Here is a 14,316-nt window from a genome sequence, read left to right on the forward strand (position 1 = left end):
GCCTGCGCACCGGCCCGCGGCGCTTCCGGCCCGCGCGGCGCTTCCGGGTCAGCGTCGCCAGGGGAAGCGGCGGCGGCGGCGGCCCCGGGTCCCGGCGGCGGCGAGGCCGGGCCATGGGCGGTGAGGGCGTGAGGGAGCCGGCGGGGCGGGGCGGGCCGCGGAGCCGGGCTGGGGAACCGGGGGGGGGGGCGGGCGGGCGGTGGGGCCGGGCCGGGCCGGGGCGCGGCGCTCGGCCGGGGGTGAGCGGCGGCGGGGCCTCGGCTGCCTCGGAGCAGGGAGCAGCCGCCGCGGACCGGCCTGCCGGGGACCGGCCTCGCCTTTGGGCGGGGGCCGAGTGCGGAGGCCCGCCGGGCCGCCCGCAGCGCTCCCGCAAGGGCCGCCGGCCGCTGCCCGTCCCGGCGGGGCCAGCCCCGCTGTCACCGTGTGGGATGGCTTGGGGTTTGTTTCTGTGGAGGGTTCTGCGCTGGGTGACTTTCTTCTTAGCGAGTTATAACAGGTGCGCTATTAAAGACATTTCGTTATCTTCAAATGCTTAATACGAGTAGAAATTTTTAGTGCGGAAACCGTATCTCGTTAATTTGCAGGTACTGTTAGTCTATGAAGGCTTTAATGGAACTAGAAATGCAATAGAACTGAGTGGATGAGGTGCAAAATTAAATGTCGGCATCTGGAAGCTTTAAACAGAGCATCAGTATATTAACCATATTGGAGATAGTGGCTTTTCAAAGTACCTGGCTATTTCAGTGCAATAGAGCAGTAAAATGTTTGCAAAATTGAAGAAGAAGATAGCAGAAGAGGCAGCTATTGCGCCCAGACCGGGAGGAGCTGCCAGGATACCCCGCTCTGTCAGCAAGGAGTCGATTACGTCCGTGGGAGCGGACTCCGGAGATGACTTTGTAAGTTACCCCTTGCTTGGAACTTTGATGTCTCTTGCAGCTTTTCTATCACAGCTTTACAGAAAACCATTTTAAGTCTAGCATATGAATTGAATATGTATTGCACTGTCTTTGTACGTCTTAATGCATAAATGAATCGTTAGCTTGAATAAACTTAAATACTGAAGGGAAAACGTGTGTATGTTAACCGTAGTGGTTACTAGGAGGCTTGTATTCCCATGTAAATGTGAGTTACAAAGCTATGTTAATACAGAACATTGTTAAACAGACATAAAATTCTAGTAATGTGTAAGATACCTATTTGTAAAGTTAATTGCTGAAGCAGTAGGAACACAAGGTAGATACTGGTTAGCTGTGATCTTGCTATGGACCTGCGTTTGCCTCTTGGCTTCCTGTTACTCTTCCTACTCAGCAGATCGTTTATGCAATGTGTATTCGGTTTTGCTGCGCTCAGAACTGTTGTAGTTCCTCCAATGTCTGGTTTAAACGCTCTTTCGTTATAAAGCGTTGTTTAAGCAAGCTGTACCACTCCAGGAGCCTGCGGGTTAAATGAAACCCTGTAATGCTCTGGCACCTCTGCCCCTTGATGGCTATCGTATTTTTCAAAACCCGGATTAAGACACGGCGTCGCTCCACTGTTGGAGCCAACAGTACCCGCTGTATTGCAGCACGCCATTTTATGATTCTGTTTTGCTGTTTGCAAAAAGGAGAAGTTATTTACCGGGTTGAATTTTAACTCATTTTTTCTGAAGCTTGGCTGAAATTCCAGTTCTGTTAAGCAGAAAGTTGGAACTCCTAATGTTTAAATACATTTTACAATGGAAATACATTAAGTCTTGTGTTTCTCTGAAATTTTTTTGCACTTAGCAAATTCTCACGTAGAAATTTTATTGACCCTCTTGTGAGTTTAGAGAACAGAAAACAAATAATGAGGGTAGCTGGAGTCTTGAGTGGTTTTCAGAAAACATCTAAGAATTAGTTGTTTCAGCAGTACTCATTTAACTACTCTTAATATTGATTTTTGTGGAGCAACAAGACCCATAGAAAATCATAAGTCAGTTATGCAGTGGATTTTGCATGGCGAGACCATTGCATGGGAAGACTGCTGCATTAGTGCTTAAGCGAGCTTATCCCACACAAAGAGCGTTACTGTTTCTTTTCTGCTTACTTAGTTTTCCAAAAGACTTTCGCTTTGACCCATCCTGAAACCTGTACTGTAAAGCCTGATTTTTTTTTTCCTCCTTAGTCGTTCTATTATGCTGTGTCCTCAGCGATCAGTTTGAACAACGAGTTTTCAGCTATAGCTTCTTTTAAAAGCATTGTATTTCATGGAACGGGCCAGCATTGCAGAGCTGACTATTTAAGCCCTTACTGTTTTTCTTCTTCAGCATTTTTTACACATTCTGCTGTGCTAATACAACTTTCCCCTTCATGTGAAAAACTGACGCGTTATTCCTAGGTGGGATAGTGTTCATTATCATAGAGTTAGTATATGGCAGGATCTCTTTTTCTAAATTTTGTAAGTTACGTGAGTGTTGTTTTTCTACCAAGGCTTCTGATGGAAGCAGCTCTAGAGAGGATCTTTCGTCCCAGTTGTTCAGAAGAAATGAACAAATAAGAAAACTGGAGGTCAAGCTGTCTGGTATGTGTCTTGGTTACATATTACTTTAGGAAATATTTTCCTTTGAACTTAAGTGTTTTCATTTATTAAAAATACATGGGTTTAGCATTTTTTGAAAATGGATTTGTAACAACCCTGTTGATTGTCATCTAGGTAGCATCCAATAGAACTGATTTTTTATAAAGACGACTGACTCTTTTCTGCTGATTTCACAACACATTTATGTGATTGTTTTGAGCAGCTGGGATGGCTTTCTGTCCCCATGCTTCAAACAGTCTTTCCCCGCTTTTATTTTACTTATTCTGTGTAAGTAATGGTTTGTTTCTCTTAGGATCTAAGCTTTCTGATGTTGACAGTAACACAGTGCCATTCTTAAAGAAGTGAACTTTGAAATGAAGAAAAAGCAAAGGATTTCACATAGAACAGTCTTGAGGCTTTTTTCTTTCTCAGATAAAAAGGAGAGGTTATGGCCAGCTCAGGATTATTTTAATTTATTCGGGAGGCTTATCAGGCTCCTGCTCAGTTCAAGAAAATAGAGGATTCAAAGATTATTTCCCATTGCAACTTGAAAGGGGAAAGTGTTCACCTGTTTGCATAAGGTAAACTTAAAAGTGCTGGTCGGGGCTTAGTACGAGAGAGGGAGGCGCTAGGTACCGACTCGTGCAAGCAGCCCGATCAGTAAGTAAATCCTTAACTTCTCCAAGGTGGGTGTGTGTGTGGTTTGTTTTGTTTTTTAAAACTGCCTGCCTTGTCAGCTCGGCTCAGTAGGCATGGTAGTGGTGAGAGCGCAAGTTCGTTAGCCGTGCGGGACCACCAGTCAGGGCGCAGCCTCGGAAATACTGTGTGGCTTGAACAAGGAGCAGTATGGAACGAGGATGCAAGCGGCTGTGAATTGCCCCATCCTCGCGTCCTCCAATGAGAAACCTTTCCTAAACAGAGTTAAATAGATCCCTGTTCTTGAATGAAGTGGAAAGTGGGGATAGTTCTTCATTCTCTGGTACCGCCCTTCTGTGTGTAACTAGCACGCCTGGGACAGGTCCTCCTGTTTGTACCAACCATTCGCCCGATGGACAGTGCAGAACTATTTGCTTGTGTTCATTGTTATGGTCACCCAAGTTTTCCTCAGCAGGAATGATTTTCTGGTTGAGAAAATCATCGTCATTTTCCACTCATCCTTTTTTCTTTTTTTTTCTTTTTCTTTTTTTTTTTTTTTAAATATTTTCTTCCCCAATGTCTGTTCATTCCTGGTCTGTGCTTCTCCTTCCTCACACAAGATTATGCTGATCAGATCCGAAACTTGCAGAAGATAAAAGAGAAGCTCGAAAATGCATTAGAAAAGCATCAGGATTGTACGTACTTTTTTTCTTTTTTAAAGTTGAAAACTGTTATGGTTGGAAGGAAACGCATTTGAGGTACAGGTGTTTTAATCATTTGATTTCAAACTGTGCGCCTCTAGGTTGCGAAGAAATAGAACACAGGTTCTTGCCTTATTTACAGCGTGAAAAGCAGCAGTAGCCTGTCGGCTGTTGAACAAAGCTGTTATTTTACTCCTTTTGCCAAATTTGGGGCTAACGTGCAGGAAGGACTTTTTGAAACCTCTAACTTTGTTATAATGCAGTGAGGAACAGCACTGCTATCTTCTGTTATTTCTGGCGTTTGTCCAACGTACAAGCAGTATGAGGTAATAAGTGGCACAGCGTTAGTGCTAGAGAGTCAAGATGGGGGCTAATTGCTTGCAGAAGCAGCTCTGTAAAGTTATAAATAACTTACAGAAAATTGAGAAGCAATTTTAAAAGATGAGTTTTTAATACAGCTGGTGATTCTCTGTTGATAGCCTCCATGAGGAAGTTTCAGGAGCAGAATGAAGCCCACCAGGCTAGTCGAGCCAAGATGGCTGAAGGAATGGCTTTGGCCTTAGAAAAAAAGGACCAGGTAACAGAGCTTGAACAGCTCAGCTTTTGTCTGTCTGTGAGATCTGAGTGCATGACCTTGATGTTTTAAGCAGGTGTCGCCGTTAATTAAAATAGTTGTTCTGCATTGTATTTGCTTAGCGTGCCAACGTTGAGGAAAGAAGGGAGTATTAAGTTAAAATGCCAGAAATGGTGTAGGACTTGTCATTGTTCTGACTGTTCTTACTGTATTTAATAAGAGCCCGCAACAATTTCTAATGAAAGGTTAAGCTTGCACTTATGTCTGGTTAAGATTCAATTGCAGTAGACCTGTTGACACTTTTATTTTATTTTACTTGCATAAAGCTTATGTATTTGTATAGCATGAATGATTCCTTAGCCTTTATATATTAAAACACCAGAGGTTACTTTTCTTTTGCTGATGATTTTTTTTATCATTACCACAGGTTAGTATCTCTGTTAACAATACAAATTCTTCTCTTTTTTTTAACCATAATTGCTGTCCTTGAAAGTCTACAAATTGATTTTGATTTTTTTTTATTTTTTTTTTTCTTCCTTTCTTTCTTGTTCAGGAGTGGATGGAAAAACTGGGTCAAGTTGAAAAGGTAATTAACTTTTGGTGTTTTGGTTTTTTGTTTTGGTTTGGGTTTTTTTGTGTGTCTGTGTATTTGTAAACACCAGCCTGCGCACTTCCTACAGCTCAACTCTATTTGATCTTCGTTCAGTGGGAGAGGCCAGAGATTTGCCTTCGTTACCAGCCCAAATGCTTCAGGAGATATTTCTGGAATTATTTTTCAGTGGGGAAGTAAAGAATGATGGGTTACGATGAGAAAGATGTACTTCTGTAAGGTGGAACAATAGTTTCGGTTATTACAGAGGAGGCAGCTGGGATGCAGAAGGAGGTAGTGGCTTCGCCTGAGGTCTTGCAGTAGGTCATCTGTTTCAAAAATAAATGAAACTATTTGGTAGGGATTTTTTTAATACAGGATTTCAATCTTGTAGTTGTTCCAGCTGTTTAGCTTAGTCTATTTTAAAGTAGCTCTGATTACGAAGACATTAAACATGCCACTATTTGCTGTCCATTTTTAAGAGTTCAGTTGGGTGATCATTGGCTGCACTGTAATGAATATGGATTTTTTTGGAGATTTTTTTGAAGTTTGGTAATTTGTTCCACGTTGCCTACTGTGACATGAATGTGGAAGAGCTTCTAGTTCTACGTGTAGTACTGTCTTGGCTGCAAGACAAGATTCCTTTCCCAGAGAGTTTAACTAAACTCCCATTGACTTGAAATGAGCATACAGACATTCTTGGATTCATTTTGGTTTTGTTGGTTTATCAGGAAAAAAAAATGCTTGAAACACAGTTACAAGAAATGAGGGAGCAGAGTTTGAACCTTTTTCAAAAAAGAGATGCAATTGATGAACTGGAGGGCTTTCAGCAGCAGGAAATTGCCAAAGTTAAGCACATGGTAAGATTCTTTTAAACTTTTTTTTTCCTTTCCTAAAATTTCTGCTAGCATACCAAGTTAATGGTAGCTCTGCCTTAGTTTTTTTAGCCTTAATGCTTGTATACGGCCTCAGTCAGTGTCAAAGTCCTAACAGTAGGTGCATGCATACAATATTACATAATTTAGTTCAGCAGTGACTTTTCTGGGAGTAATTTATTATTTCACTTAATTCAGCTCATAACTTAATAAAAAAAGATGAGTTTCAATGGGAAGACTTTATCAGTATTACCAGGTCATCTGTATTGTCAAAGATAACGTTCTAATATTCAGCTTTTGAAAAAGGAAGAATCTCTGAGCAAAACAGAGCAGGAACTAGAGGCGTGCACTCGAGAACTAACCCGCACTAAAGAGGTGCTTCAGGATGCAAGCAACGAGTCATCAGGCCTAAGGAAAGATCTTCAAGAGTTGCAGCAGCAGTTCTTGGAGCTGGAGGCCCAGAGGTACGGATGTGGTGTTTCATGAGGAGCAGTGCATGCAGTTCCCCTGTACTTTTACTTTGTGCCCAGTTCTGTCTTTTTGGAAGAGTTTCTATATGTAGTGAGCTGACTGAAGAATTGCTTCTGGTGTGCCGATGTGGATGTAAATGCCAAGTTTATATTTCTTTTCAAGCCAATTAAAGTAGTACTTGTTTCGGGTTTTGTAAGCTTGTTATGATTTCTCTTTTTCATAGTTTGAATGCTTAACTGTCAATTTTTTTGGAAAATGTATAATCAAGTAGTGGCTGGTTTTAGGACAAGAAAATCTTGTTGATGTTGCGTAGTCCATTTTCATAAGAAGCAGAATTATCTGCTAAAGATTATTTTTCTGGAACAGTATGTCACTTTTTTTTTTATTCTCTTTCTGTGAAGAGATGAACTAATGACAGCTGAGACAAATGCAGAAAATAAGATCACTGCTCTGAAGTTAAGAGAACAGGAGCTACAAACTGTCATTCAGCAGCTTTCTGTAGACTTGCAAAATGTAAGTTTGAGTTAAGTGAGATTTGATTCAAAGAGCTCCTTGTCTGCAGAAGTTAGATTAGATATCAGTTATGTGTTTTTTGGAAACCTAAGTTTCAAAGCAAGTAATTTCTCAAAATTTTTAGGCTCGAGTTGCTGGTTCTGGTTGTGAGAAGAGACTGGAAATGTTACAGGTGGAGCATGAATCTCTGAAGGCGGAATATGAACAACACAAGCAAAAGGTTAAGTGTTTTCAGATGCATCTGCTGTTGGCTGGTGTAAAGGTGTACGCTTGGGTAATGCGCTGTGAGTTTGAAATTTGGTGTCTAGAAAGTTGTTTTAGGATCATGTTGTCGTTTCAGATAGGACTTTTCTCTCTCTCATGGCACTTTTAAAAGTCAAACCACAATGGATTAGACGAAAGCTTTGCTACAATAAAGTTTCTGTGATTTCTTGTTCTCACAGGTGACTCTTGAATTTGCCGAGAGAAATAAACTTACTGAACAGCTGCAGGAGAAAGTGTCTTCCTTGGAAAAAAAGCTGGAAAGAAACCTTTCAGGGGATGAACACGTGCAGGAGCTACTCAAGGAGGTAATTATACATTTATATACTGCTTAGAAGTGCAATCTTAGTGAGATTTTTTTAGGACATACGTTACTTATCACACATGGAAAGAATATATGATGATGTAATGCAGGCACATTTGTCCCTTCAATGTATATTGGCACGCTGTCTGTGCTGGACAGGATCGTGTGGGTGGCTACACTGAGCGTGTTTATGGCTACACTGAGCTTGTTTACGTAGATATCGCACAGATGTCTTTGGTCTTTCTGCATTGTCTGTTTAGGCAATGCGTCTGACTGCTTAGAAAAAAAAAGAGCAACTTTTTAATATGCCCACAGGAGGTAGAACAACTTGAGAGTTTTCTTGGTTAATCCTCACAGAGAACAGTGCATGCTTTTCCTGTTCTTCGTCTCCTATTATTGTGGCTTGCAAAGCATCGGGACAGGGAGGGGAACTGTTTTTGCACATAGTTGTACAAACAGAATGTCATATATTGAAAGCTTGAGCCTCAGAAGTGTTAAGAAACAGCTGAAAACAAAGAACTTTGCTTTGGTCGATGCTCTTTCTCTCATTACTTCCCGATCTCTTCTCGAGCACTGATGCTCCTGTTCAGCATCAGCTTGGAGCAGTGTTTCCCCAGCTGGGTCCTGGGGAGATGAGGGAAGGCATGCTCCTCCTTGGTCAGGCTTGTCTACAAGACACATCAGCTCAGTGTTGCTGTGATAAATGAACTTGGCTTAGTAAACTCAAGCCAGTTTAAAGTCTATGTAGGGGTAGTAAAACATTTTGGAAAGTAACTACCATAACTAGCAAAGCTTTTACCTTCTTTGTTTGTGTGTTTGCTGCAATGCAGAAAAAGTTAAGCTTTCAAAAAACCTTTTTTAATCCCTTAAACTTGGCCTGGATTAGAAAATTATGACCTGGCTGCTGATTAGAGTTTACATCTGGATCATGGCAGGATGCCATTCTTAGTATCTTAGTATTAATGATGTCTTAGTATTACTGATGTCATCCTCAGGGCAACACCGTCTATGGCAGCCCTATGCAGGAGCATCAGACTTGCTGGTTCCCAAGAGCAGAGCTGTGCTGCACATCAAAATAACTGTTCCATTTAAGTTTGACATTATTAATGAAATATAAAGGAAAATCTTAATTAAAAAAATCTTATCTCTTTGTCCATCCTTTCTCTTGTTCTTCATCTCAATATAATCTTCAGAAAGCTACTCTTGACCAGAAACTGGATGAAACCAGGCAGCAGCTACTAACAGACAGAACACATCACACTGAGACTGTGAACCGATTGGAAACACAGGTAAGTTTTGTTTTGGTCCCGTGTTGTGTGTGTGTATGTGTCCCAGATTCCCACTGTTTCCAGCCTCTCTGTGCCCTGTACCTCCTCCCCTCACTGCACTTTTGCTCTCGGCCAAAGGTGAGACTGCATGTCACATTTAGTCTTGAAAGGAAAGTCTGATTGATCAATGTCTCTGGTCATCTCCCCACCTTCGGTGGTGGAGAAGGGCCTAGAGGTTACGAAGTTAGAGATCTCATGCGTTTCTTCCCTAAGAAACAAATAGCTGAAGTGCAGGCATTGCTGGGGGGTAATGGTGTGGTGAAGAGTTTTTAAAAGCAGCATGTGTCAAGCAGGCAGTCTCTCTGAACTATGTGGTTTTGTGGTTTTAATGCTTATCTTCCTCTACTGGGTCATCCCACATTCTGTACATTTTTTCAAATAACATAGATGCCGATGGATAAGGAATTTAATGTACGGTTATATTTTAGAATAGAGAACTGGAACAAAAACTACAGATTGCAACAGAAGCATTGAAAAAGAGCAAAGAAGCAGCTGCTGAGCGGGATCTGAAGATCCAGAAGCTGGTGAGTATGCTGCATGATGTTTCACTGACCAGTAGCAGATCAGTCTTCAGCATCCCCAGAGAGACTCATTTCTCTGCGTTTGTTCCGTTACTCAAGTGTTTTCTTACTGTTTCTCTCCTAAACTAGTGTCTGTATGTGAGTACGTGACGCTGCTGCCAAAGGAATAGTGTTGCTTCAGTCTTGAGTATGTGTCACACGGACTGGTGTGCGATTCTTGTCAGAGCTTCAAAATCCCATTTTATTAATGCAGTGTTCTTTTATTTCTCTTAAGCAAACTGATCTAGAGGATGAAAGAAGTAAACTACAGCAGCAGATTTTAAGTGAGAAACATCAGTACGATCAGAAAGTTACTGGGCTGGAGTCTCAAATTGCTGCTCTTGAAACAGCTTGGGAATTTGATAAAACAGCTACTCAGCAGAAGATCGTAAGTACAGAAACTGTTCAGTGGGCCACATGAGTCTTCACAGAATGATTTTAACATGGCTTGTAGACCTTGCATGTTGTCCGAATGTTCTTACTCGGCGCTTCTAGCATTATAATAGATTCTCATACTTTGAGAAACTAAATATGAACAAAGCATTTGAGGTGCGATTAGCATTAGAATAATCGTGCTTAGTATTTAAGCAATCTTTATTTTACAGAGCCAGTTGGAAAAGGAAAATGAAAATCTTAATGGCAGCAGAGAAGAGTATGAGAGTTCTTTGAAAAAGCAAGAGTCTGAATTGAACAGGCTAAAGGTAAGGGCTTGATTGGTTAGTGACGTTGGTTAAATACAGAGCCGAGTTTGAGAAACAGTTAACAGCAAAGTGTCTTACATTCTCAGTACTTGGAGTCACATTACATTCAAGTTGTGTGTAATTACAGCTGTAAATCATCTTTTGATACTCAGTAGAAATGCATTTGAGGAGCATTACAAATGGCTGATCCTTTTCTGAAACAGAATGCTTGGGTCTGCCTAAGTCAGGCAGAAATAATACGTTCCCGTATTGTCAGGCATGAAGAGCTTTTAAATCCTGCTAGCAGTAATGAATACAGAATAGTTCAAGATAAAATTCCATTCATAGCATTCAAAACAAAAGTTAAAAATTTTTAGAGTTGGTCAGGTATTTACAGCTTATACTCAGTCTTTTGACTGTAATTTTAGATTGTTGAAAGTTTTTTCTGTAGCTACTCTTGGATGCACAATTGGAATAAAGATCAGTTGTAGGAAGGAGCTGCTTCTTTGTAACAGAGACTACAAGCTAGAAGATTTTTTAAGCATTGGATGTGTTTGGCCTCTTAAATCAGTTCTGTGTTGCTCTTACATGTGCAGATAGCAGCAGTGCAGTAAAACAAAACAATGTCTCTCATTTGGAAGCATGAATCATGGTGTGTTAGAACACCCATAAATTCTAGCTGCTAATGGATTTGGGTTTACAGATGAGAGACTGACTTGATTTTAGTTGTCTTGCGTAACCTCTGAATTACTTCTTGTTTTGCAGAATGAATTGAGCAGCAGAGAAACTGTCAGCGTTGAAATCGCCAAGGCATTGGAAGAAACACGAAAACAAAGAGAGGAATTACAACAGCAGGTTGGTTAATACCGACAGTCTAAAATATATCTGGGTGCTCCCCACCTTGCACAGACCAGACTAGATTTGGACTTAATTATCCTAACAGTCAGGAACATTAATCAGAATCATGTCCTCAGCATGCAAGGCAGCAGTGGTTGCCTCAGTAAACTTGAAACTTAAGGGTGTCTGTGTAAAAGCCTGCACAAGAATGTAATCAACTTAGGTGAGTTATTCCATTGGAAGAATGTAAAATGCTGCTGACTGCAAAGTTCAGGATATTCATAAGTTTGTAGGCTCAAGAGTTATGGCAAGTTGTGGCAGTTGAATGTGAACAACTGCGGGGAAGACCAGGGAGTAGCAAGTGAATACAGCTGCTCAGAACAAAGCTGACTGGTATTTCAGAGCCCTTTAAATCTGTAAGATGGTGCGTCCCAGCGGGCCAGCCATCCTGAGCTAGCTGGCAGTTTGTTTTGAAGAAACGTATTCATTCTGTTTCAGTGCTTATCACTTATGTCACATCTTTGTCCCTCTGAAGCACAGCAGTTCTAAAACTGTAAATTTCCTCGTAGGGAGGAGGTTATACCCAGTAACCAAATATAAATTCTAGGTAGTCTTCTTTTGCTCTTCTTTTATTAAAAACAGTCATGATGGATAACGTGAGCTTGTGTTTATTTAAGCTGGGAACCGCCAACTGTGCAAGCTTGACTGAATTTAGTCCCATCTTTTGGTTTCTTTATTCTTCTGGGACTGCTGTAGATCTGTGCTTGCTTAGTCCAGCTGTATGTAGAAGGGGTATGAGGCAATCTCTGGTTTTGCTCATTACAGCTGCCACCTGCTGGCTCTGAGGCAATCTGTAACTGTGGCACAGAGCTTATCAGAAGCGAAGTATGTTTCAGCTCTTACAGCACATTGACTTTGGTGCTTTTTAATGAGGTCAGCATCGTAGAGGTGATGCCTTCTGTGACTCTCTGGACAGACCACAGACATCATCCGCATTGTATTATCTGTAACACTGATGCTGCACAAACCACTTTTTCAAGGTGTTGGATTGCCTAGCACAGAGCTCAGGCAGCCCCCGCCAGTTGTAGGTACCAGCCACTGCCTTTGTCACTGATACAAGAATTCTTCTCCAGTCGTCCCACAAAAAAAACCTATTTCTGAACCTCTGAGATATGTTGAAATCTTTCAATGCCCTCTTCTAGTTTTATATCTTTAATGACTTCTGTTTGTTTGTTTGCCTGCTTTGAAGGTTTCACGTCTGGCTTCCTTAATGAAGGAAAAAGATCAGCTGATTGATGAAAAATGTGATATGCTTCTAAAACAGAAGGAAGAACTAAACCAACTCAGTCAAGGTTAGACCAAACGAGTCTACTGTATCCCAGACAGCTTTATCGAAGTACAGTCTCTAGTTCTGGGCTTGCCTGATAGATTGTAATCAGTCTAGATTTCTCTTCCATATTTAATCTATTAGAATTTTCAAAATCTTATATCCTTCAGTAACAATTGGACAGTCTCTCTACTGCGTCCTTAAAAACAAAACCGCTTTTTTTAATTGCAGTCTTGTGTTCATACACCATAAAATAACAAATCTTGTTGTACTTTTTGTAAATGATTGTTTTGCGCAAAACATGAAATAAATGGTACAGATCAAAAACTGTTACTTCATTGCACCACTTTAAAAACTGCACTTGCTTGAAAGATCATTTACATTCTTAAAGAGCAGCTGCAAACTGATATTCCACAGTCACACCAAAAAATGAAGTGCAGTCATCTTCATTCAGTTCCTAACCCCACCGTGTTTCTCTTGCGTCGTGCCATTATTTAGAAAGAGAACAGAAGTGTAGCCTCTTGTTGCACCATTCCGTTGGCTGCCCGCGTGTCGGTAGCCCTTTGTGCCAGCTAGCCATTTGTGCTCCCAGCTCAGGCCCAAGTGTTCCTGTGCAGCCCCAGCACAAGTCACGCAGGCTTCTGATAGGGGTCTTTTAGAGCAGGTATAATTGATAATTATGTCGTTAAGTGTTAAAATCACTGACTTTGACAGTTAGGCTGCTCCTTTTCAAAAACATGCATGTGAGCTTGGGTGGCTTAAATTCCATCATCTTTCTGTCTTTACAAAAGAGCAAGGCAAAAAGGTCAGGGTTCACTGTCACCGTAACTTGCTTTGTTTAAGAAAAATAATTAGAAACTCCCATTTGATTCAGTAGACTGATACTAAGCAGGTCTCTCCTTTCTCAGATCACGAAGCTGTCTTGCTGCAAATACATCAGTTGCAGTCTGACGTAGAAGCAAGCAATAGCCGAGCAGTGGAGAAAGAAGAAATGGCAAGAAAAGAGATTGATGAACTGAAGTTGCAGATACAGGAGTACCTGTTGGCCAGAGAACATGAGAAAAACGTGAGTGCAGTTGCAACTCTTATCTGTTCAGACTTCTCAGGAAAATCAGCGGGTGTGCAGGAGCCCCAGCTCTGCCGTGCTGGGTGAGACGTGCTTGGAGCTGTTCACGCTGGCAGCTTGCTCATGACCTGGAACACCAGCAGTGTAGACACCATTATGTGTTGTTCCCTGTCTTCCTAAAGAAAGCTGTTTCCTGTCAGATCTGTGACTGGTTTCTGAAAGACAACCCCTTATTTTATGTGGCTCATAAAATATCTTGAGAGAACCATTATGAAACCAATGAGACAGAGACCCAAAAGCCGTAAGCAGGCCAGTGAGAGATGTAGCCAACTAGATTGCCACTAAGGCTTTCTGGTTTAAAAAAAGCAACCACCACCCCACAAAAACCACCACCAAAGGAAGTCTAGCTTTCTCCCTGTGGAGTGTTCATGGGCTGCAAGTGTCCTGACATCTCTGTAATTCACTCTTTTCATTTTTATAGGTTTCAGAGCTAGAGGAATCGACGAGAGCCTTGAACAACAAATATTTACATTCTCCAGGAAACGGTGTGGTGGAACAGAATGGAGAGATAGCAGCTGCAGACATGATTCAACTTCAGAAGGATAACAGAGAGCTGGAACAGCAAATTGCTGAGAAAAACAAGGTGAACTGAAACAGCTGTTAGTCTTTCCCCTTGTAATTAGGAAGCCTAATAATTGGTGCTGCCCATGCTGCAGCCTTAGAAGGACAGGCTTACCAAAATGGCAGATCCAGTTTGAATCCAGTATTCTTTGAGTAAATTTTTTTTCTTCTGGATTGTACAAGAATCTAGCAACAGTGGATGAAAACTGCAGCCAGAATTGTAGGAATCCCTACCTGTTTTAGAGGAAAGATGCACCAAATGATACCGTTTTCAGCTTTCCTGCAGAGCCCTTTTATGTGAATTCAGTTTGCTTCCCCTGTGCTGTCACATGAAAGCCCAAGTATCCTGTCACATGCCTGCTAGTGTGTGCAGCTAGAAAGGCAAGACACTCGGGTTCCTTCTTCAGAGCTGTCAGCATTGTTTAATGATTGTTTCAT

General features: G+C 41.5%; 1 protein-coding gene across 5 annotated transcripts in view; it reads left to right on the forward strand.

Moving 5' to 3' along the window:
• GOLGA1 (golgin A1) overlaps positions 1-14,316 on the forward strand; it is an 18,332-nt gene continuing 4,016 nt past the window's right edge. The window contains exons 1-19 of one of the 5 annotated variants that reach the window (XM_087753362.1): positions 1-120; positions 585-896; positions 2,448-2,538; positions 3,792-3,866; positions 4,352-4,449; positions 5,000-5,032; positions 5,767-5,895; positions 6,205-6,374; positions 6,783-6,894; positions 7,019-7,114; positions 7,338-7,463; positions 8,653-8,748; positions 9,216-9,311; positions 9,583-9,735; positions 9,953-10,048; positions 10,793-10,882; positions 12,114-12,216; positions 13,100-13,257; positions 13,739-13,900. In XM_087753362.1, the coding sequence (XP_087609488.1) occupies positions 762-896; positions 2,448-2,538; positions 3,792-3,866; positions 4,352-4,449; positions 5,000-5,032; positions 5,767-5,895; positions 6,205-6,374; positions 6,783-6,894; positions 7,019-7,114; positions 7,338-7,463; positions 8,653-8,748; positions 9,216-9,311; positions 9,583-9,735; positions 9,953-10,048; positions 10,793-10,882; positions 12,114-12,216; positions 13,100-13,257; positions 13,739-13,900 (2,019 nt within the window). In that variant the 5' untranslated portion in view covers positions 1-120; positions 585-761. Of the gene's footprint in view, positions 121-211; positions 897-2,447; positions 2,539-3,791; positions 3,867-4,351; positions 4,450-4,999; positions 5,033-5,766; positions 5,896-6,204; positions 6,375-6,782; positions 6,895-7,018; positions 7,115-7,337; positions 7,464-8,652; positions 8,749-9,215; positions 9,312-9,582; positions 9,736-9,952; positions 10,049-10,792; positions 10,883-12,113; positions 12,217-13,099; positions 13,258-13,738; positions 13,901-14,316 lie in introns of those variants that run through there. The other 4 variants (XM_087753358.1, XM_087753361.1, XM_087753360.1 and 1 more) reach the window with 4 other exon arrangements.

Source organism: Nipponia nippon, unplaced genomic scaffold, assembly GCF_047370975.1.
Source record: "Nipponia nippon isolate SJK-2023a ecotype South Korea unplaced genomic scaffold, ASM4737097v1 scaffold_16, whole genome shotgun sequence".
In the NCBI taxonomy this organism is placed as follows: domain Eukaryota; kingdom Metazoa; phylum Chordata; class Aves; order Pelecaniformes; family Threskiornithidae; genus Nipponia; species Nipponia nippon.